Genomic DNA, 25,602 nt, shown 5'->3' on the forward strand with positions numbered 1-25,602 from the left:
GCTCAGGGGTTTGAACTTGCAACCTTCCGGTTACTAGTCCAACGCTCTAACCACTAGGCTACCCTGCCTTGACACACAATGTAATCATGTGTCAAATATGTACGTTTAAAACATTGTAGGTTAAAAGCACTGTTTCTGTGTGTATAACCAGTTGCACAGCCTTTTTTAGTAAAGATGCACAAATAATAATTTATATTTCAAATGAACATATGAGACAAGTTGAGCAAACACATTTTAAATTGCCTGAAGTTTTGCCTAAGTTCTCTAAATTTTGGTATTCTGGCCCCCGTATTTATGTTTGAGTTCCTTTAGGCTATTGTGTAGTTCCATTGTTGACCACTTGTCCACTGTCCTGTGTTGATGTGTGTTGTTCGTTTAATATGCTAAACCATGTAGAAGAAGAATTGTTTACATTCCAAAATGGTGAAAGTCACACTGTGGAGCTGCAGATGTTATCAAACTCCATCCTTGCTATCATTTTGTAGAAGCATTGTCTGTAGATAGTGAATGGCGCCAGAGGAGATGGCTGTTGTTTTACGGGCACTTAACCAATTGTGCTATTGTGTGTGTTTTTTCTGCGTTATTTGTAAATATTTTGTACAGAATGTTTCTGCCACTGTCTGTTTTGACCAAAAAGGGCTTCTGGATATCAGAACAATGATTACTCACCTCGTACTGGATGAAGATTTTTTTCTTTAACGAGTAGGACGCGAAGGATTTACTTCAGACACTCGACAAGGCCCTCATCCCTATGATTTGCAGAAGAAAGAGACATTGAGGTGCCTTGTAAGGATCCGACGGCGAGTGGGTAATCTGCCTCTACCATTAGTCCTATTAGCCAACGTACAATCATTGGATACGAATATCCTACCAACGGGACATTAAAAACTGTAGTATCTTATGTTTCACAGAGTCATGGCTGAACAACGACATGGATAAAATAGAGCTGTGCACCCGGTAAGACAAGGGGTGGCGGTCTGTGTACATTTGTAAACAACAGCTGGTGCACGAAATCTAATATGAAGGAAGTCTCAATGTTTTGTATCTCATGATAACCTGTGGATCACACTATTTACCAAGAGAGTTCATCTATGTTTTTCGTATCGGTCTATTTACCACCACAAACCGATGCTGGCACTAAGTCTGCACTCAATGAGCTGTATAAGGCCATAAGCAAACAGGGAAACACTCATCCATAGGTGGTGCTCCTAGAGGCTGGGGACTTTAACGCAGGGACACTTAAATCCATTTGACCTAATTTCAACAACAAAAAACCTCTAGACCACCTTTACTCTACACACAGAGATGCGTACAAAGCTGTCCCTTACCCTCCATTTGGAAATCGGACCATAATTCTATCCTCCAGATTCCTGCTTACAAGCTAAAACTAAACCAGGAAGCACCAGTGACTTGGTCAATAAAGAAGTGGTCAGATTATGCAGATGTTAAGCTACAGGACTGTTTTGCTAGCACAGACTGGAATATGTTCTGGGATTCTTCCGATGTCATTGAGGAGTCCACCACATCAGTCACTTGCTTCATCAACAAGTGCGCCGATTACGTTGTACCCACAGTGACAGTACGTACATACCCCAACCAGAAGCCATGGATTACAGGCAACATCCGCACTGAGGTAAAGGGTAGAGCTGCCGCTTTCAAGGAGCGGGACTCTAACCCGGACGCTTATAAGAAATCCCACTATGCCCTCAGACGAACAATCAAACAGGAAAAGCATCAATACAGGACTAAGATTGAATCGTACTTAAACAGCCTCCGACGCCCGTCAGATGTGGCAGGGCTTGCAAACTATTACAGACTACAAAGGGAAGCACAGCTGTGAGCTACCCAGTAACACGAGCCTACCAGACAAGCTAAATTACTTCTATGCTAGCTTTCGAAGCAAGCAACACTGAAGAATTGCATGAGAGAATCAGCTGTTCCGGACGACGACTGTGTGATCACGGTCTCCGTAGCCGATGTGAGTAAGACCTTTAAACAGGCCTACATTCACAAGGCCACAGGGCCAGACGGATTAGGAGTCTTCACTGACATTTCAAACCTGTCCCTGACGGAGTCTGTAATACCAACATGTTTCAAGCAGACCACCATAGTCCCTGTGCCCAAGAACACCATAGTCCCTGTGCCCAAGAACACTAAGGTAACCTGCCTAAATGACTACCGACCCTTAGCAATCACGTCTGTAGCCATGAAGTGCTTTGAAAGGCTGGTCATGGCTCACATCAACACCATTATCCCAGAAACCCTAGACCCACACCAATTTGTATACCGCCCCAACAGATCCACAGATGATGCAATATCTATTACACTCCACACTGCCCTTTTCCACCTGGACAAAGGAACACCTCAGCATTCAACCCCATAGTGCCCTCAAAGCTCATCACTAAGCTACGGACCCGGGACTAAACACCTCACTCTGCAACTGGATCTTGGGACTTCCTGACGGGCCGCACCCAGGTGGTAAGAGCAGGTAACAACACATCTGCATGGCCAGACACAGCTCCAACACCATCATTAAGATTGCCGATGACAACAATGGTAGGCCTGATTACCAACAACGATGAGACAGCCTATAGGGAGGAGGTCAGAGACCTGGCTGTGTGGTGCCAGGATAACAACCTCTCCCTTAAAACCTCTTTGGGGTAGGTGGGACGCTACCGTCCCAACATCCAGTGAAATTGCAGAGCGCGAAATTCAAAATACAAAATTCGTAATATTAAGAATTCATGAAAATACAAGTGGCTTACATCGTTTAAAAGCTTAACTGCTTGTTAATCCAGACACTTTGTCAGATTTCAAAAAGGCTTTATGGCGAAAGCACACCATGCGATTATCTGAGGACAGCGCCCTACGAACAAAAGCATTACATACATTTTCCAACCAAGAAGAGGCAGAAATAGCAATAAAATAAATCACTTACCTTTGAGGATCTTCCTCTGTTTGCAATCCAAAGGGTCCCAGCTACATCACAAATGGTCCTTTTGTTCGATAAAGTCCTTCTTTATATCCCAAAAAAGTCAGTTTAGTTGGCGCGCTTGACTCAGTAATCCACCCGTTCCCCTCGTTCAAAATGCATACAAATGAATCTCAAACGTTACCAATTAATTTCGTCCAAACAAGTCAAACATCCTTTCTAATCAATCCTCAGGTACCCGAATATGTAAATAAACAATACAATTTAAGACGGAGAACAGTATGTTCATTACCGGAGATAAATAACGAAGTTCGCGCTCTCCTCCTTGCGCGTCACAACACTACAGCCAAAATGGGAGCCATTTAGAAAAACAAATTCTAGCTCATTTTTCAAAAAACAAGCCTAAAACTCTTTCTAAAGACTTGACATCTAGTGGAAGCCCTAGAAACTGCAATCTGGGAGGTAATTCCTTTTATATTCCCATTGACAGCCATTATAATCAGTGGTGAGTTCATCAAAAAAAATTCAGGATGGATTCTCCTCGGATTTTTGCCTGCCACATCAGTTCTGTTACTAACAGACATTATTTTAACAGTTTTAGAAATTTTAGAGTGTTTTCTATCCAATACTACCAATTATATGCATATATGCAGCTTCTGGGCCTGAGTAACAGACAGTTTACTTTGGGCACCTCACTCATCCAAATTTCCGAATACCGCCCCCTACCCCGAAGAAGTTAACGTGATCAAGACAAAGGAGATGATTGTGGACTACAAGAAAAGGAGGACTAAGCACGCCCCCATTCTCATCGACGTGCTGCAGTGGAGCAGGTTGAGAGCTTCAAGTTCCTTGCTGTCCACATGACCAACAAACTTTCATGGTCCAAACACGCAAAGACAGTCGTGAAGAGTGCACTACAAAGTCTATTCATCCTCAGGAGACTGAAAAGATTTGGCATGGGTCCTCAGATCCTCAAAATAATCCTACAGCTGCACCATCGAGAGCATCCTGACTGGTTGCATCACTGCCTGGTACAGCAACTTCTCGGCCTCCAAGCGCAAGGCACTACAGAGGGTAGGGCGTATGGCCCCGTACATCACTGGGGCCAAGCTTCCTGCCATCCAGAACTTCTATACCAGGCGGTATCAGAGAAGGCCCTAAAAATTGGCAAAGACTCCAGCCACCCTAGTCATAGGCAAGCAGTACCGGAGCGCCAAGTCTAGGTCCAAAAGGCTTCTTAACAGCTTCTATCCCCAAGCCGTAAGACTCTTGAACAGATACTCAAGTGGCTACCAACAATATTTGCATGAATTAAGCCTAGTATTCAGCTAGCATACAATAAGTAATACTCATTGTTCCTTTCTTTATATATTTCAGTTTTACTCACTTCAGTCACTATTACTGTACCTACGAAGCAGTGGTAATAAATCAACCTTCAACATTACAGTAGCAGTACCAGGTTTATCTATCTGCTATGCTTAAGAAGGGGACTCTTTTGCGAGGGCAGAATATTTGGGCCAACATATTTTTTTGTTTGTTCAGGTAAGACATGGACCGAAAAGTTGAGTAAACAAAAAAAAGACTGTGGAACCAGTTACTTAAATAATAATTAGTTGAAACTACTTTTTTTTACACTGCATGTTACTTTCATTTTGTAATCCTTTTCATAACCATTTGACAATTTTGTTCCTGTCTATGCAATGAAAGAAAACAATTGAAAACAAATGTTATGAAGGTTGGTTTGAATGACACTGCAACACTCATAAAGTTGCTATGATTGGTTTTATAAAAGGTCTTATTAATAACCCCATAAAGTAAGAAGTGTTACTGAATTTGTTTTGGGCAATTGAGAAAGAGCTTTGGATAACTGAGATGCACTGTTAGATTCAATGCAGAGAGAGGCCCATGGACTCACAGCCAGCTCCGAATGAGAATATCTCCTCAGTGCCGGGGTTGTCAGGGGAGACGACCTCTCCCAGGCTGGTCAGCAGGTCATCTGAAAGGTCAGACTTAATCTGTCCCAGCAGCCTCTGGGTGAGGTTGGTGTAGTCTGGGGGAGCAGCACGGTAAGGGCCATGGTGGCACCTCTCGCCCCTGCACCTCTACCTCCACCCCTGAAGAGAACATGAAGGTCATGTTCTGCGGTGTCGGAGAGTACAGAAAACACCTAGAGGGAAGACAAACAGAGAAGCATATTCAGAGGGAGAGGCTGAATCCTAAATTGAGATACATGGACATAAGATAACTCCATGTAGGAGATGTGTGCAGAAGTTTTAGGTTGTTTGCTCATTCCTCAAGTAAGGATTTGTCTCTAAATTAACTTGATATCAGTTTGTTGATCATTAAAAATATAATTTAAGAAATCATAAAAAAGAAATCTACACAAACAAGACTATAGCGATGCCTGATTTTCTCTCTCTCACCATGTAGGTCCATTCATCACTGTTCTGTGAAGGAGGGGATTTGCTGGTTCCTAAACACCTCCAGATGATCCTGCTGCTCTGCCTGGTGCACCTCTTTGACAGAGGTATTCTCTCTTATAGTCACAGCCGATGGACTATTAGCCTTGGCTAAGGTACCTTGAGGAATTCATAAATAGCATAACATAACGTAACATACCATAATATGCATGGGGGAAACAATGTTTGGGAAACACTGAGCTAAGGGACCAAGAGATTCATATGAATAGCATATTTGCAGAAAAATATTGGCTAAGATACCACATGTTTGAATGCTAAATTGCCTTTAATGTAGGCCTAAAGTGCAGACACACTTTAACATAACCTACTGTAAGGGATTGCATTTCATACGCATAGCATAACCTCAAATATACTGTACATAAGATATGTAATATTAACTTGACAGCTCTCCGCAACATCAGCCCCAATCCAGATGTTCTACTGATCTGTCAAAAATAATGAGCTGAACATCACTGGCATCTGGCCATCTTCAATGATTTGGCTTTGGATTGGCTTTAAAAAAGTATTGGGTTTGTAGGTTCTCCTAACCAACGTAGCTTCATAGCAGCTGTGCAAGACTCAGATTGACCCCCAGAGAGATTAGCTGAGAGCAAATAAGATGTTTTTTTTTTTTTACATTGCCAAAATGTTTTCACTCCCAGAAGTATCTCAAGATCCAGACTGCTTCACTCTGTTGTTGTGTAAAAGAGAATACATGGAGTGTGTGCATGTGTGTCTGTGTGAGAAACTGAAGTGGGATGACACCTCTCTGGGAAGAAGAGCTAGCTAGCGCTCTGTTAAATAAAATGTATTAAAACTTGTTTAGAAGTAAAAAGGTGTAATTACCATTAAAGCAGGTCTGAATGCATTCATTATCTTTACAACACAATCAAACCACCAAACTATTAAATCAAATCAAAGTTTATTTGTCACGTGCACCGATTACAACTGGTGTAGACCTTACAGTGAAGTACTTACTTACAGGCTCTAACCAATAGTGCGGAGAAAAAAAAGTGTGTGTGTGTGTGTGTGTGTGTGTGTGTGTAGCAAGGCTATATACAGACACCGGTTAGTCAGGCTTATTGAGGTAGTATGTACATGTGGGTATGGTTAAAGTGACAATGCATATATGATGAACAGAGAGTAGCAGTAGCGTAAAAAGAGGGGTTGGCGGGTGGTGGGACACAATGCAGATAATCCGGATAACCATTTGGTTACCTGTTCAGGAGTCTTATGGCTTGGGGGTAAAAACTGTTGAGAAGCCTTTTTTTTTGTCCTAGACTTGGCACTCCGGTACCGCTTGCCATGCGGTAGTAGAGAGAACAGTCTATGACTGGGGTGGCTGGGGTCTTTGACAATTTTCAGGGCCTTCCTCTGACGCCGCCTGGTGTAGAGGTCCTGGATGGCAGGCAGCTTTGCCCCAGTGATGTACTGAGCCGTACGCACTACCCTACTGAAGTGCCTTGCGGCCGGAGGCCGAGCATTTGCTGTACCAGGCAGTGATTAATTACAGAATTATTTATCTTTTGAGATGAGCCTGAATCCCTGAGCACCTTAAACAAAGACTGTGATAAATATAGAAAGGCTGAAACAGAGACAAAGAGAAACAGAGGCAGAGAGGCTGAGACAGAGAGGTAGCCAGTCTAGCCACCCTAGGGATGAGAGGGTGCATAGACACTACCAGCCCTCCCACAGCAGAGGGAAAACTCACTGTTCTCTAGTTTCACCTGCTCTGTCCAGCCCTGAATTCTCAGCCCTCTGCCTGGGGAGTCAACCCGGCAGTATTCTCCTTTCCCATTGAAAGTGTACTACACGCCGTCAAACGTTATAAAATGGGGGTCCCCCAGGACTGCACCTAGGAGAGCGGAGAGTAAATAGAATTATAATTCTTACAGGGAGAAATAGCAGTTTGGCACTGGCACTTGTTTTGCATTGAAGAGATTACATTTACATTTAAGTCATTTAGCAGACGCTCTTATCCAGAGCGACTTACAAAGCAACACATTATTCAATATGACACCTGTGGCACATAAAAACTGAGAAGAGATGCACAGAGAGACCAGACTAAAAACGGCTTCCCTTATTAACACAACTAAATGATATATGCATGGCCCCGTAACAACCTATACAGTATTCTATTCTTCTTATTTTATTAAACTTTATTGAAGTCTCATTGAGATACAAATCTACTTTTCAAGAGAGACCTATCTATTATTTTAAGGTGCCACCAATTGCAAACGGTCAGTATCTGGATAATATGTGTCTTCTATTAGATAAAGTTGCTGATGCTAACAGAGAAATACATTTTCTTGGCGATCTGCACACTGACTGGTTATCATCTAGTTGTCCTTTCAAGAGGAAGCTTCTTACTGTGCTTAATGCCTGTAACATGACCCAGGTTATCACTCAACCAGTGTGTTGGATCTGTGAAATTCACTTACTTGTAATGATTGTATCTTCACCAATGCTGCAGAGCTTTGCTCCAAAGCAATATCAGTTCACATTGGCTGTAGAGACCATAACATTGTTGCAATAACAAGGAAAGCCAAAGTACCAAAGGCGGGGCCTAAAGTTATTTATAAGAGATCATAAAAAAAAAGGTTTCTCAGGACTCTTTTGTTGAAGATGTAAAACATTTATGTTGGTCAGATGTATATGAGGAGAATCTAGATACAACACTTGAAGTATTTGTAAAATTATTCTTCCCAATTGTTAACAAACATGCACTTGTTAAGAAACTAACTGTGAGAACTGTTCGAGCCCCCTGCATCGATGATGAACTGAAAAATTCAAAGAAATTATGCAAAGAAATGTTGAAAACAACTCAGGCTGCTCAGCTTATTGGTTGACATACTGTCAATTGAGAAATGTTGACTAAACTTAACAAAAACAATAAATTACACTATATATACAAAAGTATGTGGACACCCCTTCAAATTAGTGGATTCTGCCTTTTCAGCCACACCCATTGCTGACAAGTGAATAACATCGAGCACATAGCTATGCAAACTCCAAAGACAAACATTGGCAGTAGAATGGCCTTACTGAAGAGCTCAGTGACATACAATGTGACACCGTCATAGGATGCCACCTTTCCAACAAGTATGTTTGTCAAATTTCTGCCCTGCTAGAGCTGCCACGGTCAACTGTTAGTGCTGTTATTGTGAAGTGGAAACATCTAGGTGCAACAACAGCTCAGTCGCAACGTGGTAGGCTACACAAGCTCACAGAACGGGACCAGAGTGCTGAAGTGCACAGTGCGTAACAATCGTCTGTCCTCGGTTGCAACACTTACTACCGGGAGCTTCGTCGGAAGCTTCTTGAAATGGGTTTCCATGGCCGAGCAGCCGCACAAAAGCCTAAGATCACCATGCGCCAAGCGTCAGCTGGAAAAAATATGGCATAAAAGCTATGGGAAAACTTTGGAGCACCTTAAATTATAAATTAATATGGGCAGAAAACCCAATTCATGTTTGTGTTTGAACAAATAAAATGCTATTTTTTTTAAAGAGCAAGTTAACTACAACTTGTACTGCACTGATGACTGGTGATTGGCTAAAAGAAATTGATAATAAGATGATAGTTTAAGCTGTATTGTTAAATTTCAGTGCAGACTTTCATGTTATTGATCATCATTTGTTTTTGAAAAAATGTACTTATTGGTTTTAAATCACATGGTTGGAGAGTTACTTTATCAAATTGAACTCGGGGTGGGTAATCTTCAATGGAAGCTTCTCCAACATCAGATATGTACTGTTAGAATTTTTAAAGGGATAGTTCACTAAAGTAAAACATTTAACATGTATTCATTGATTTATAAATGCAAACAATGGGACCACTCCACACTGCCCTGACATCACTGGCAGGGGTGGACTTAGTGATTTGGAGGCCCCAGGCAGAGGACAGTCTGAGGCCACAGCCCATGTCTATTTAACACAATCATGGCTACTGAATGAAGAGCTGTTCATAGTTAATCATGTAACAATCAACTCATTAGTTACCTGGGGCACCATGGGAAGAGTTTGTTTAATAAGTTACCGTTTCCCGAATTAACTCAAGAATAAATCAGAATGTCAATATTATAGCAGTCAATCATTTTCTCATATCAGTCTCATTCTGAACATTGCATAATCCTTTAAATCTTTTAACTTCTTGACGCTACCCATCCCTTTAGCAGGATAATTGTCATCAACAACCGCTGAATAGCATAGCGCCACATTCACATAACATTACTAAAAATATTTATATTCATGAAATCACAAGTGCAATATTGCAAAACACAGCTTAGCCTTTTGTTAATCCACCTGTCATCTCAGATTTTGAAAATATGTTTTACAGTGAAAGCAATCCAAGCGTTTGTGTAAGTTTATCGATCGCCCAACAAAACATTAAGTACACTTAGCATCAAGTAGCTCGGTCACGAAAATCAGAAAAGCAATCAAATTAATAGTTTACCTTTAATGATCTTCAGATGTTTTCACTCACGAGACTCCCAGTTACACATTAAATGTTCCTTTTATTCCATAAAGATTATTTTTATATCCAAAATACCGTCGTTTGTTTGGCGCGTTATGTTCAGAAATCCACAGGAAAGAGCACTCACGACAATGCAGACGAAAATTCCAAATAATATCCGTAATGTCCACAGAAACATGTCAAATGTTTTTTTATATAATCAATCCTCAGGTTGTTTTAAAAAAATATAATTGATAATATATCAACCGCAAATGTCTTTATCAGTAGACGAGGGAAAGGCAATGGCGGTCTGAACTCTGTTGCGCGAGCAAAACTCATGTGACCACCTGACGCAATGTTATCTTTCTGGCTCATTTTTCAAAATAAAAGCCTGAAACTACATCTGAAGACTGTTGACACCTTGAGGAAGCGATAGGAAAAGGAATCTGGTTGATATCCCTTTAAATGGAGCAAAGGGAGGCTATGGAACATGGAGTTTTCAAAATAGAAGCCAATTCCTGGTTTGATTTTTCTCAGGGTTTCGCCTGCAATATCAGTTCTGTTATACTCACAGACAATATTTGGACAGTTTTGGAAACTTTAGACTGTTTTCTATCATAATATGCATATTCTAGCATCTAGTCCTGAGAAATAGGCCGTTTACTTTGGGAACGTTATTTTTCCAAACATAAAAATAGTGCCCCCTAGCTTCAAGAGGTTAAATCTGCACAAACCCAGGTCTCACTATTCATTCCGTACCATACAAATTGGGTTGATTATTTATAACATCAGATACACACAGTCTAGGTTATTGATTAGAACTTAATAAAATGACAATAGGTCCCTAGCGGACCAACACAATATGACACGTGTTACACAAGATGGAGATTTAAAGAGAGAGAGTGAGAGCAAGAGAGATAAGCAACACTTGGATACATTTGTAAACTATGCTTAGTTTAGCCCTAACACCTTGGGCTAACATTAGCTATGCAGCTGTAATTACATTTTTTTTTAAATACACTGAATTATTATTATTATCAAATTATTAAACATTCCCTCTTGACCTGGCCTATTTGAATTGGTCCTTGTGTGCAACTTGGTGCATCATCTAGGGGAACAACAATCACACTGCTACACTAGCTTAGATTTTGAAAGTATGATGTTGACATGAGTCCAATCAAAGTTACTGTAGCTATAACTTGATTTGACGTAATTGTATCTATGGCCAATGACCTTGAGCCTTCTTGGATGGAAACTTCTAATGTAACTCTATGGCAGCACTCAAGGGGCTTCAATTTTCAAGCTCTACCTGTGAAGTAGTGTCCCTATGAGTGACAGAACACGGAGCCAAAGTAGAGAACATTACCAGCCCCGATGCTCTGTATTTCCCACTGGCTGCCCCACCACCACAGAAAGCACTGAGCTAGGCTGAAACACCTGCATTTTTTGGAGCTGCCTTACTCGAGCAAGAAAAAAAGAGACTAAGTTCGTATGCGGCTTTATTATTTATATTATGATTATTTTTTAAATTACATTGTTTGCAAACTGCTCTGCCCCACCTGCACTGAATGACGGGTCACCACTGGTCATATGTGACGCAGCTCACTTGCCAGCAACACAATCTCACACTCAATTTGTGCAAATATGTACAAAAGTTTTTCAGCAGATTTAGTTTGTTTTTGTGTTGATTAATTTATGTGAAAATCATCAAGTATTAGGCGAAAACAAGCATAGAAGACAGTATTGGCATTAATAAATAAAAAAACAACGTAAGGCTACTGGTTATATTATAATTATTTCAGTGACAATATGGTTGATTAACAATATTGGGTTGTTAACACATTTGTTTTTTCATATAAATAAATGTGGGACAAACAAAAAACGGCAGTGTAGAAAACCATTGCCCATCATGCATAGCTAAAATAACTTTTTTAAATTCGGAAGTTTCCCCCCCATTTATTTTCCTATGAATGAAGTCACACAAAAACGCACGAAATCTGCTGAAATACCTTTTGTACATATTTGCACGAATTGAGTTTGAGATTGTGTTGCAATCAGCCGTTGTCCCAGCAATTTGCGACCTATAGGCAATTTCAATTGGCAAACAATGTAAGAAATATGTTAAATTACCAGAGATTCTCATGTGGCCCGTTATATGACTAACTGTATTAGTGGGCTATAGTATGCTAGATGTAGTTTGAAGAGACTTGCACTTTCTCTTAGAGCTATTTTTGTAGCCTACCTTTTAGGAGTGGGAAGAGATCAATATATTTTACCTATATTTAACTAGGCAAGTCAATTAAGAACAAATTCTTATTTTCAATGACAGCCTAAGACGGCCTAGGAACAACCTTGTTCAGGGGCAGAACGACAGATTTTTACCTTGGCAGCTCGGGGATTCGATTTTGCAACCTTTCGGTTACAAGTCCAACGCTCTAACCACTAGACTGCCTGCCACCCCAAATATAGGTGATCAATGTTTATTTATAGGCAATGTAGTAGCCTAAACTATAATCATATTTAGGAAGTACATTTCCTTGGAATGATAACTTCCCGGTGCTTCTCGGCTCATGCAGACGCGCATCTGATATCGCAGTTAAGGCTACTGAATTTGAAGCAGCAAGAATGATGACCGTGACATTTGCTACGTTTTGCATATAGGATATAGCCTACATTTCAGGAGAACGATTTACAGGCAGAGACAAATAAATGGGTAATCCATATTTAGGGTATTGAAAATGAAAAGGCGCATAGGCGAGTTATGCCTTTTCAAAAATGATCAAAAAGATGTTTTGCACCTCGACTCACGTTGGTTGAGCGCCCTTCACTTCATTCCATTATCAAATATGTATTTACAGACACTGTAGTAAATTACAGTCTAACCATGTTTAAATTAATTTCATGTTTAATTGAACTGCCACGTGATTCTCCAAACATGTAGACAGTCTACTATTTTTCAATGCGACCACACATAGACGCGCTTAAACTCGTACACCAAACTAGTGTGAACAATGCGAAAAATGTGCTTTTAATAGAATAGGTAGGCTAACGCATACAAAGGAGAAAGACGACCGTTTCCAAATAATCTGTGGGACAACAACAATATTTGAATCCCAAAAATCGTCTGTTTGACAGCGCGCCGCAATGAAAAATGCCGATCACGCCCCATTGATCTTTGTCTGCGACCCACAGGAATCCAGCCCTCTCTAGTAGGTAGCGCGGTCCAAGATGCCATAGAGAACAAATTGTGGCGTAACTGAACTGCGGAATGTTTCCACACATGCGCATTTACACGTTGTCTGTGAGCTAGCAGGCTAGCAACTGGTTATCAATATATTTTGAAATACGTTATTGGAGCAGTTTTTCTTTTATTGTTTGATAGGGAAATGGGAATTCGTTATGATCTGTCACTAAGACGAATCGTGTCTATGTACGCCATGGATGTATCGTGTCTGATGTCGACCAGAATGCTAACTACAGTTTACTAGCCGCTAGTTAGTTCTCATTTCATTCATTGACGTCATTTCAAGGAAAGCGTCCATGATTATTTTATGTGGCTAACCAGCTCGCTTACAAAAATGTATATTTTGTTCACGATTATTACTTCATTAGTTTGCTATTTGATTTTGAGATGGATGAAAATGAGGAGGTATTGCACGGACTTGAAAAGACTGGATGGGAAAACAGTTGTCATTACTGGTAAGGCAGATAACTAGCTAGCTAGATAGCAAATTGGCTAGCTAGTAGCCGCGCCTGCGCGGAAATGGACTCGTTTTTAGCTATGTAGACGTAGCGCCAATCGCGCATAGCGTAGCGACAATCATAGTAGTACGTCTGTTAGCTCAGAGGTTTTCAAGCTTTTCTTGCCCAGGGACCGCCACCCAGTCGAACCGGCGACCCCCCTTAGCAAAACAATTGAAATCATGTCTTCTCATCAGGTAAATGATGATGGCTATTAGAAGTAAAACATTTTACAATTAATAGATTTGGTACAGTTTCGTTAATGTGACCACATTGGAGGACAGTTTATAATAATGGCTGGAACGGAGCTAATGGAATGTCATCCATGTGTTTCCTATACTTGCTACCGTTCCAAATATTCTGCTCCAGCCATTACCACGAGCTTGTGTGCTATCTAGTGTAAACCCTCTCAGAGGGAGGATTAATGTATTTATTTAAAGTCACTGAGTGCTGTTAACAACCTTACCCTCCTTATTCAGATGTTTAATTGATGATATCCTCTTATTTCACATTAATATATTTTTTAGACTGTTTGTAGCCTATTTCACATCATTTGCTGTACATTAGAGCTACATCATTGGACATTGTGGCTTTGTAATAATAATCATCCATTGTCTCCCTCCCTCCCTACCTGTCTCTTTTAGGTGGCAATGCTGGCATCGGCAAAGAGACGGCGGTTGCCATGGCGATGCGAGGTGCCCGTGTCATCATAGCTTGCCGTGACGTGGACAAGGCTGAGAAGGCGGTGAGGGAGATCAAGATCAGGGGTCACAACGTTAACGTCCATCACATGGAGTTGGATTTGGCCAACATGCGCTCCATACAAGACTTCTGTAAGACCTTCCTTCAGAGAGAGAAGAGGTTGGACATCCTCATCAACAACGCAGGTGAGAGAGAGGAGTCTGTGGCACCCTCATAAAGAAGCCCTTAGACCACAGGTGTCAAACTCATTCCACGAAGTGCTGAGTGACTGCGGGTTTTCGCTCCTCCCTTGTACTTAATTGATGAATTAGTTCACTAATTAGTAAGGATTTCCCCTCACCTGGTTGTCTAGGTTTTAATTGAAGGAAAAACCAAACTGCAGACACTAGGCCCTCCATGGAATGAGTTTGACACACCTGCCTTAGACTCTTTGGCATTCAGAGCAGAGGTAGTAAACTCAAACATTAGCAATCTCGCTAGCTAACCTCGCCCCTCCACTTACAGCCATGCCCAGCGTGCTGGACTGGACGGAGGACAACTTCAGCATGTGTTTCGGTGTGAACCACCTCGGCCACTTCCTGTTGACCAACCTACTGTTGGGCCGCCTGAAGGATTCGGCCCCCAGCCGCGTGGTCACGCTCACCTGCTCCAACTACAAGTACCAGAAGTTAGACTTCCAGGACCTCAACTATAACCTGCTGCCCTTCTTCACCTACTGCCGTAGCAAGCTGGCCAACATCTACTTCAGCCAGGAGCTGGGTAGAATGATGGAGGGCAAAGGAGTGACGACATACGCTGTGCACCCTGGTGAGGCTTGAAGCACTACTGTAAACATAGATAAAATTTGTCACAATGATAGATTATGACTATATAAAATAATCTAATGACCAAGAAGACAGAGAGGAATGGGGTGACCACCTACGCTGTGCACCCTGGTGAGGCTTGATGCACTAGTGTCTATATCAGTGTTTCCAATGTATTAATTTAGCTGTGGTCCTGCGCCATGGCAAAATCATTGCTGCCGCTGCAAAAACATACTTTCAATACAGTTTTGTTATGCACATTCACTTTTCCTCTGTACAGACAGTGCATTCGAAAAGTATTCAGACCCCTTGACTTTTTCCACATTTTGTTACGTTACAGCCTCTACCTAAAATTGATTAAATACAAAATGTTCTTCATCAATCTACACACAATACCCCATAATGGCAATGTAAATGTTTGCAAATGTATTAAAAATAAACAACAGAATAACTTATTTACATAAGTATTCAGACTCTTTGCTATGAGACTCGAAATTGGGCTTAGGTGCATCGTGTTTCCTTAGATCATTCTTGAGATGTTTCTACAACTTGATTGGAGTCCACCTGTTCAATTGATTGGACATGTTTTGGAAAGGAACACACCTGTCTATATAAGGTCCCACAGTTGACAGTGCATGTCAGAGCAAAAACCAAGCCATGAGGTCAAAGGAATTGTCCGTACTACTCCAAGATCAGGCACAGATCTGGGGAAGGATACCAAAAACTTTCTGCAGCATTGAAGGCCCCCAAGAACACAGTGGCCTCCATCGTTCTTAAATGGAAGAAGTTGGAAACCACCAATACTCTTCCTAGAGCTGGCCGCCCGGCAAACGCCCGGCAAAACTGAGCAATCGGGGGAGAAGGGCCTTGGTCAGGGAGGTGACCAAGAACCCGATGGTTACTCTGACAGCTTCAGAGTTCCTCTGTGGAAATTAGAGAGCATTCCAGAAGGACAGCCATCTCTGCAGCACTTCAAAAATCAGGCCGTTATGGTAGAGGGGCCAGGCGGAAGACACTCCTCAGTAAAAGGCACGACATCCCGCTTGGAGTTTGCCAAAAGGTACCTAAAGGACTCTCAGACCATTAGAAACAAGATTCTTTGGTTTGAACTCTTTGGCCTGAATGCCAAGTGTCAACGTCTGGAGGAAACCTGGCACCATCCCTATGGTGAAGCATGGTGGTGGCAGCATCATGCTGTGGGGATGTTTTTCAGCGGCAGGGACTGGGAGACTAGTCAGGATCGAGGGAAAGATGAACAAAGCAAGTAGAGAGAGATCTTTGATTTAAAAAAAAAAAAATCCTGCTCCAGAGTGCTCAGGACCTCAGACTGGGCCGAAGGTTCACCTTCTAACAGGACAACGACCCTAAGGACACATCCAAGATAACGCAGGAGTGGCTTCGGGACAAGTCTCTGAATGTCCTTGAATGGCCCAGCCAGAGTCCGGACTTGAACCTGATCGAACATCTCTGGAGTGACCTGAAAATAGTTGTGCAGCAACACTCCTCATCCAACCTGACAGAGCTTGAGAGAAACTGCTGAGAAGAATGGGTGAAACTCTCCAAATACAGGTGTGCCAAGCCTGTAGTGTCATACCCAAGAAGACTTAAAGCTGTAATCGCTGAAAGTACTGAGTAAAGGGTCTGAATACTTATTTAAATTTGATATTTCTGTTTTTTTTTTAAACAGTTTTTGCTTTGTAATTATGGGGTATTGTGTGTAGATTGGTGAGGAGAGAAAACAATTTCATCCATTCTAGAATAAAGCTGTAACGTAGCAAAATATGGAAAAAGTCTAGGTGTCTGAATACTTTCCAAATGCACTGTAGATCATCTGTCCTGGTATAACATCGTTCTGCAGGTTATATAGTCCGGGTACAACACCGTTCTCGATACTGCTCTCTAGTCACTGGAGAGACAGGCTGAGCGTGCCAGTCACTGTTACGTATTAGGAACTTTGTCATTCCTCATCCTCACCCCTCAATTAGTAAAGTCTCAGCCTTTTGGGGCGGCAGGTAGCCTAGTGGTTAGAGCGTTGGACTAGTAACCGAAAGGTTGCAAGATCGAATCCCCGAGCTGACAAGGTAAAAATATGTTGTTCTGCCACTATTCCCCCACTATTCCTAGGCCGTCATTTAAAATAAGAGTTTGTTCTTAAATGACTTGCCTAATTAAAGGTAAAACATTTTTTTTAACCTGCCTGCACTAGTCAACCCTCTCCCCTCTCCCCTAGTCAGCTAACCTTTTAGAGAAAATGTTTCTGTTTTAAAGCTAATTTCCTGCAATTCTACACATTTTGCATGGGAGAAAAATGTGCAGTTTTAATAGCTAATTTAGTGTAATTCTAAACATTTTTCCCCCATTGCTTATGACATGTGCATATGCTATCTGGTGAGGGGGCCCAAGCTTTAGGGGGTAGTCTCAGCTTTCTGTAAGTATACATATTTCTCAACTCTTCATTTTGAGGAAATACCACCACTTTACAAACAGAGTAACCTATGTAATTTAGTTGATGCGCTGGCAGAACGGAACAGAGCACGCCATTTGCGTTGAAGTAGCTTATAGGCCTACCCATGGAAAGTTTTTGTAGGACAATCGTTTTACTGCAAAATTATAAATTACTATGAGCGATAATATCATATTTACTGGATAACCCCCATTTTGGGGCACAGAATCAGTGTGTGTGAATTATTTTATACATCACACTTACATGTCCCTCCGTTTTCCAGGCTATGTTCAGAGCAGTTGGACAGGTCACTACTCCATCCTGTTCCGTATGCTGGTGCAGGTGATCATGTTCATGTTTTTCGTGCCGTGTGAGATGGGCGCTCAGACCGTGGTCTACTGCGCCGTGTCGGACGAGGCTGCCAAGCACAGTGGGGGATACTTCACCGACTGCCAGCCCGCCACGCTGAGACCTTTCGCCAGAGACGCCGGTGTGGCCAAAAAACTGTGGGAGGCCAGCGAGAGGCTGGTCAAACTGGCCTGAGAAAGGATGAAGGCTTCGTAAGGCTTGTAGATGTTTTTAGCCTGGAATACTCACTGAATATCACTCTGTTTTACTATTGTTTTTTAAAAACACAAACAATGGTTAAGGGGTATGATATTCCGTTTTGGATTTCCAGTCCAGGAGTGTTTTCCAGGTTTGTTGAAATATTAATGACTCAAATAACAAAAATACATTCCCTCACACTGTTGTCTTGCAATGTTTCACTGTTATGATGAATACAAGTTACTGACTGTTAATGTGTTGATCAAAGCATTAAGAAGGTCAGTAGACCAACATGTTAACGATCAAATTATACTATGAAGCTTTGCAAGAGAGAAATGTGTGGGGAAATGATTTGGGTCAAACTAGCCTGAAGTTACTTTTATTGTTTTTGTTATTGTTTTTTATAACCATTGAATTGTCTTCAGGGGACCTTATTGTGAAATATGTCTGTGTTTCTTTTTTATGAATGGGGAAAGCATTGTTTAACATTTTTATGGTTAGCCTTTTTATTGCTGTCCTGAAACACTTGAATGGTGATGTGAAACATGGCTGCTTTTTCTTCTGTTGCAATAAAACCTGTGGCAATAACATCCTGTCTGATGTCTTGTTATTAGTCAAAGGATACTTTGTATGTTTTTTTTCAATTAGAGTGTAGAGAACGTGGTGTTTAGTAGAGCACATTTCAGAACACTTGGTAGGAGAAGCATGCAGCTGGTATCCTCAGAGAAACAGATCGGTGGGAATTTGAGGTGCTTCACCAGTTCCTGAAAGAGGAAGATGAGGCCAGACTGGCTGCACTGAGGGTGAAGGAGGCGGGAAAGATGATCGCCAGAGAGATACAGAAATGATCTCAAAACCACTGCACTGGAGCAGAAACTCTCCAAAAAAAGAAGCTAATTTCTCAGACTAAGAACACACCCAGACAAGCTACAATGCACACTGCCGAATCCACAGCTGGTCTTAGGAGTGGTGATAGCTGTGGCCAAACACATTTACATTTTACATTTAAGTCATTTAGCAGACGCTCTTATCCAGAGCGACTTACAAATTGGTGCGTTCACCTTAAGACATCCAGTGGAACAGCCACTTTACAATAGTGCATCTAAATATTTTAAGGGGGGTGAGAAGGATTACTTTATCCTATCCTAGGTATTCCTGAAAGAGGTGGGGTTTCAGGTGTCTCCGGAAGGTGGTGATTGACTCCGCTGTCCTGGCGTCGTGAGGGAGTTTGTTCCACCATTGGGGGGCCAGAGCAGCGAACAGTTTTGACTGGGCTGCGCGGGAACTGTACTTCCTCAGTGGTAGGGAGGCGAGCAGGCCAGAGGTGGATGAACGCAGTGCCCTTGTTTGGGTGTAGGGCCTGATCAGAGCCTGGAGGTACTGAGGTGCCGTTCCCCTCACAGCTCCGTAGGCAAGCACCATGGTCTTGTAGCGGATGCGAGCTTCAACTGGAAGCCAGTGGAGAGAGCGGAGGAGCGGGGTGACGTGAGAGAACTTGGGAAGGTTGAACACCAGATGGGCTGCGGCGTTCTGGATGAGTTGTAGGGGTTTAATGGCACAGGCAGGGAGCCCAGCCAACAGCGAGTTGCAGTAATCCAGACGGGAGATGACAAGTGCCTGGATTAGGACCTGCGCTGCTTCCTGTGTGAGGCAGGGTCGTACTCTGTGGATGTTGTAGAGCATGAACCTACAAGAACGGGCCACCGCCTTGATGTTAGTTGAGAACGACAGGGTGTTGTCCAGGATCACGCCAAGGTTCTTAGCGCTCTGGGAGGAGGACACAATGGAGTTGTCAACCGTGATGGCGAGATCATGGAACGGGCAGTCCTTCCCCGGGAGGAAGAGCAGCTCCGTCTTGCCGAGGTTCAGCTTGAGGTGGTGATCCGTCATCCACACTGATATGTCTGCCAGACATGCAGAGATGCGATTCGCCACCTGGTCATCAGAAGGGGGAAAGGAGAAGATTAATTGTGTGTCGTCTGCATAGCAATGATAGGAGAGACCATGTGAGGTTATGACAGAGCCAAGTGACTTGGTGTATAGCGAGAATAGGAGAGGGCCTAGAACAGAGCCCTGGGGGACGCCAGTGGTGAGAGCGCGTGGTGAGGAGACAGATTCTCGCCACGCCACCTGGTAGGAGCGACCTGTCAGGTAGGACGCAATCCAAGCGTGGGCCGCGCCGGAGATGCCCAACTCGGAGAGGGTGGAGAGGAGGATCTGATGGTTCACAGTATCGAAGGCAGCCGATAGGTCTAGAAGGATGAGACCTAACACCTGGGTAACCTGCAGTTCGGAGTCTGGGAGAAGATGCAAGGGATAGTTCCAATACACTCCTCTGATTCTGGACCCCAACACTGCTGAATGTAGGCTATATCTGTCTGATGGTCTGACCAGGGTGAGAAATTTAGGCAAAAGGCAGAATTTCCCTGACAACCCATAGAGGAACTGGGCTCTGAGGGGTTCAGCTCAGGAAAGCACAGCTGGGAGGTGGGGGACCACCCTGGCGGGGTGATGTATGTAGCCAGAGAGACAGTCAACAGGAAGACGGAGTTATATGTCGGCCTAAAGTATGGAGTCTGGGCTTTACGGCTGAAGAGCTGTGAGTATTGGGCAGGTGGTAAGACTCCTCCTCTAAGGAGACCCCAGAGGATCAGTGTTCAGCTGAACTATGACAGCGGGGAGGTGTCCTACAAACCCAAAGCCATGAGCCACATTTACACATCAAGACGCGTTTACTGATAAACGGTACCCATACTTCTCCATAGGAAAGCCCGGTGATACTATCTACCCTGATGTACAGATCTAACAATCAGAGGTGTCTCTGACAGCGATGTAGTCCCGATGAGGTGTGTGTGTGAAAAATATTCATGTTTTGGTTTGTAATGAATATGTTTTTCTGTTTTGGTAATACACACTAAGAACTGTTTATTTATGCGTAGTGAATCACAGAGTAATGCTTTTAGGGTTGGGTTGCGTTTCCGTCATCGACACGCAACTGTTCTGGCTCATAATGACGGCCGGAATAGATCAAAAGGAATGGCATCAAACGCCTGGCTACCATGTGCTGGATTTATTTCATACCATTCCACTGGTTCCGCTCCAGTCATTACCACGAGCCCGTTCTCCCCAATTAAAGGTGGCACCAACTTTCTCTGGTTTGTTATGAAGACTCATCATGAAAGGAATAGATGAGCTTTGTACGACAAGTCACCGGATTTCTACACACAACTAATTTGACTGAATAGGGCCTGGAGGACTAAAGCCAAGGGCATAATGTCTGTGATCAGTTCAAGTTTAACTCTCGGAGAGTAATATGACAGAGTGTGTGTTTACAGAGAGATGATGACATACGGAGGATCTGAGATTGTATTTGTGAATCATTTCTCCAGAGGTCTGTTCTGTGCCTACTGTACGATTTTTATCTCATTAGTTCTTGTTATTTCAAAAATAATTGTTGACTTTTAAATATTGAATGAATAATATATGGGTAGCCTTATGCTTTATCTGTATATGCTTTACTAATCAATATCAAGTATGATATTCTGATTTGAATAATGTCAGATATTATTTAACATGAATCATCATCCTGTTACATCAACATATGTATGAATCTAAAGTATAAACTGTTAGCCGGGTTACACTTGTGACATATATTTATATTAAATGTCAACATTATATTATTGTAATATTCTTTGCTAATCTCTGTATCGGATTAACCATTGAAAAACTTCAAACAGATTTCTCCTCTCATCAATAAAAAGCAAAGGAGGATGTCTGATCATTAAGATGATCATTAACTTATTTTTATTGATAACACCTTAACACATTTCCTTAAGTTTGAGAAAAACATGTAGCACATTGGGGTAGCACAATAATCAGAAGAATCAGAGAAATATAGGATAAATGTATTCTACAGAAGAAACCCAAACTGACAAAAACAAAACTAAGACCCAACTGCAGAGAAATGATTGAATAAAGTTTTTAAACAGAGGGACTAGGAAGAGTTAAATAAATACTACAGAGATACTAGCTCAGTGTTTTCAGTACAGGTGGTCTAGTCACTGGATGGATGCACTCCTATTGTTTAAAACGTTTCCAAAATTAACTCAACGAAACATAGTCCAGTGTGTATATTGTGCAGTATGCTGTGGCTAGGATTCAGTACGTCGCAGTGCATGCCTTTAATGCTCATTTTAACCACCAGAGGGCATCGTTGAGCCTATCTAGGCCTACTCCATGTTCTACTATATTTGATTGTTGCTGTTTGAGATTATGCATTCCCTGTAAGTAAAATGTCCACTTAGTCTACAGTACCAGTGACATCAAATGCAATAATATGTTAAAAATGTACTTAAGTGGAAGTTAGGATTTCCCCCCAAGTCCCACATGCAAGTTCAGTTGAGCAGGAGTCACTGGAAATGCTTATGGTTTGAGGTGATCCTCTCTCTGCTGTATGTATAGAAGTAAGCCACTCTGGATTGACAACACTGAGCTCCATATAAAAGCATGCTATAGAATCATCATTACATGTTCATCATCATCATCCTCCTTGTCATAATCATCAATATCAAAGTCAGCCTCTCGTCTATCTTCGTTATGTCGTCTCGAGACAAAAATAGTTTTATGCACTTAAAAAGCTCAGAAAATAGATTGAGAAAGGTTTAGTACACCAGCGTTCAGTAGAAAATGAAATATTAGAAGACAAATCAGGGTTAACACCAAAACTAGTGTCCTGTTGACTATCATGCAAAGAAATGCCAGCTAAGATGCTAGTTAATAGCTAATACATGCTGCTTTGTACATGCTGCTATTTCTTATTTGTTTGGAGAGGGGGAAGAGGTCGGTTCACATGTTTGGTTGGCTCAATCACTCAGGAACACTTCTAGGGACATTAGAAGAGGACCTCTACATTTTTTAAAAATTCAACCTTTATTTAGGCAAGTCAGTTAAGAACAAATTCTTATTTACAATGACGGCCAACCGGGGAACAGTGGGTTAACTGCCTTGTTCAGGGGCAGAATGACAGATTTTTACCATGTCAGCTCGGGGATTCAACCCACCTCTAACCACTAGGCTACCTGCCGCCCCAAATCACAATGCCACAGAGAGTAATTTAACATTTACGTGAGCTGTATATCGAAGGAAAAAAGAAATAAAACATTGAAGAAAAAGCAAATAACTGACCAATAAAATAAATAAATAAATAATAAAATAAATATAAACCTGAGGACTAACCAACCGGCTGACCACCTCACTATTCATTGAGATGGTCAAAATTGTCAGGCCAATAATAATGAGACACTTCCAAAGGCAGCCAATCACAGGCAGGCATAACAACTATGGTGGTAGAATGGCAAAAAAACAACAACACTCACTTAGATCCAAAATGTGAAACTTCGATCAACTTCCTGGCTGACTATATGTTGCAGACACCTGACAGATCTCACAACGTCTGGATAGGTATTTAACACATCAGATAACCCCATCCTATAATATATTATAGTAACCGGATACCCGACTGCACAGGCCACGATGTGACACGCAAACCATTTGTTGATGAAATGCAACGACTGTGATATAGTCGGCCTGCAACATTACCAAACACTCCAGAGCTGATTTCTCTTCATATACATATACATGGGTGTGTGAAGCCATCTCTTCCTAAAACATGTAAATCCATCTGTCCATCTCACACTGGCAAAAAAACACAATGAGTAGTAACACTAGTCAATAACATGCAATAGTAACACAAGTCAATGAATGATGATGAAAGATGATATTACAAATGTGAAAATGTAATATATATAAAAATCATAACAAAAGTAAGTTGTGGACTGAAGGTAGAGGACTGATAGGACTGCTGAAATAAAGCCTCTCTCCTCTCCTCTCCTCTCCTCTCCTCTCCTCTAAAATCTCCATCATGTGGAAAACCAACACAGGAGCTATTCCCTTATACACACAGTCTTCTGGATACCCTGAGACCTCAGTCACATTCTTCCACTCTGAAATGAGCAGCAACAACTAGAGACCACAGGACAGAGGGACAAGGTGTACGCAAAGTAAACACCCACACATTTACTTGACCTCACCACTAAAACACCTGCTACCCGCAGACTGCACAGGCCCACATCTCTCCAATCCAACAGCCTGCCCTGTTAGCTCTCCATTAAACCCCACTAAACATATTAAACAGGCATGGAGCCCTAGGCACGGCTCTATGCAACGCAGGACCTCAGTAGTTTCCAGATTTTATATAGGTTCAGAGTGCAACTGGCTTGGTTGACGTGTGAGAGAAAGGACAGTTGCACCTTGGGACGCAGTAAGGATTTAAGTGTGAAAGGCTTCATCTCTGCTCACCAAAGGTTCAAAAAGCATCCCTGTACAGAAAGATGAGATGTCAGAGGTGTTATAGGTACTGTACTGTTTTAAAGAGACTGCAAAACTGTTTTAAGATGTTGAATAATAAGTAGTGAAGCTGATATGTATGGACACTATAGCATAATACTGCGGTGGTATTGTTTATTCACTTTTTCTATAGCGGCTGTAAAATTCTATAGAGGCCTCATTTGCAATTTGTGCAGTGCAGTGCAGGAGGTGCAGTGCAGTGTACTGCAATGTCTAATCGAACCACCGGGAGCACTGGGGATCACAGAACCTTCCCACACACCAACGGCCAACACCAGAGAGTAAGAGAGAACCGGTAGGTCTATCCTCTGAGATATGTTAATAATACAAAAAACACAAAAAAGGCAAAAACATGATTAGTGTGAAATACAATAAAAGCCTCTGTTACTGTTGAATCTCGTTTCGTACAGTTGATTGTGACCGGACGACGGAAGACACCAAGCCAACCCCATTTCCAGCTATTCACATTACAAAGCTGAAAATTCAAACCAGTTGATAAAACCGGCCACCTATGGACTAATACTCCCATGTACTTGGTTCCACACACACATACACACACGCACACACAGAAACACACACACATTTCTAACATTCACACACTCGCTTCCTCCACACCACGTCTAACACCCCCCTTCTCCCAAAAGTTATTTTTCTTAAACATGAGCTTTGGTCTAGTATAATAGAATAGATTAAATACAAGAAGCTTATACAAAAACTACCAATACCATTTTGTCACTTAAAAGCCACAATAGAAAACAGCCACTGTGAATACTGAAAAACAACATGCTTCCTTAAAAAGATAGAGAAAACAAAAGATTTCCTTCAACTCTAGAAACCACTGGCATCAATCATTTGAATTATACAAATTACATATACAATTTCAATTGTGTAATAGTAATAATCATAATAATAATAGATTTGACTTAAAACTTTACATACTGTATTTCCTGTGTAGTGTTACGCAACACAAGTGAAGATTCACAAGACGAAGAAGAGGGAACATCATGTGACATAAGACGAAGAATCAAAATGCACAATGAGGCCAAGAAAACACCCCAACACCCCCCATCATACCCCTCGAAACACTCCCTACCCACAGCCCAATATTGGCCATAG

The 25,602-nt window shown here is 41.9% G+C and overlaps 2 protein-coding genes across 27 annotated transcripts in view; one reads left to right on the forward strand and one right to left on the reverse strand.

Moving 5' to 3' along the window:
- The first annotated feature begins 13,095 nt into the window (after positions 1-13,095).
- On the forward strand, positions 13,096-18,671 carry si:dkey-174n20.1 (uncharacterized protein LOC796174 homolog). Of its 2 annotated transcripts, none has more exons than XM_029638474.2 (4): positions 13,096-13,545; positions 14,232-14,474; positions 14,794-15,096; positions 17,819-18,671. In XM_029638474.2, exons 1-4 carry the CDS (start codon positions 13,398-13,400, stop codon positions 18,076-18,078), a joined length of 954 nt encoding a protein of 317 aa, XP_029494334.1. In that variant the 5' UTR covers positions 13,096-13,397; the 3' UTR covers positions 18,079-18,671. The 2 variants fall into 2 exon arrangements, with proteins under 2 accessions (XP_029494334.1, XP_029494335.1); XM_029638475.2 differs by lacking the exon at positions 13,096-13,545 and adding an exon at positions 13,569-13,784.
- Positions 18,672-21,849: 3,178 nt separating this feature from the next.
- camk2b1 (calcium/calmodulin-dependent protein kinase (CaM kinase) II beta 1) overlaps positions 21,850-25,602 on the reverse strand; it is an 89,645-nt gene continuing 85,892 nt past the window's right edge. For all 25 annotated transcript variants that reach the window (XM_065011753.1, XM_065011732.1, XM_065011735.1 and 22 more), the window contains one exon: positions 21,850-25,602. This exon is cut by the window's right edge and continues 329 nt beyond it. The gene's annotated coding sequence lies outside the window, so the exon portion shown is untranslated.

This window comes from Oncorhynchus nerka, linkage group LG27 (assembly GCF_034236695.1).
Source record: "Oncorhynchus nerka isolate Pitt River linkage group LG27, Oner_Uvic_2.0, whole genome shotgun sequence".
Classification (NCBI taxonomy): Eukaryota; Metazoa; Chordata; class Actinopteri; order Salmoniformes; family Salmonidae; genus Oncorhynchus; species Oncorhynchus nerka.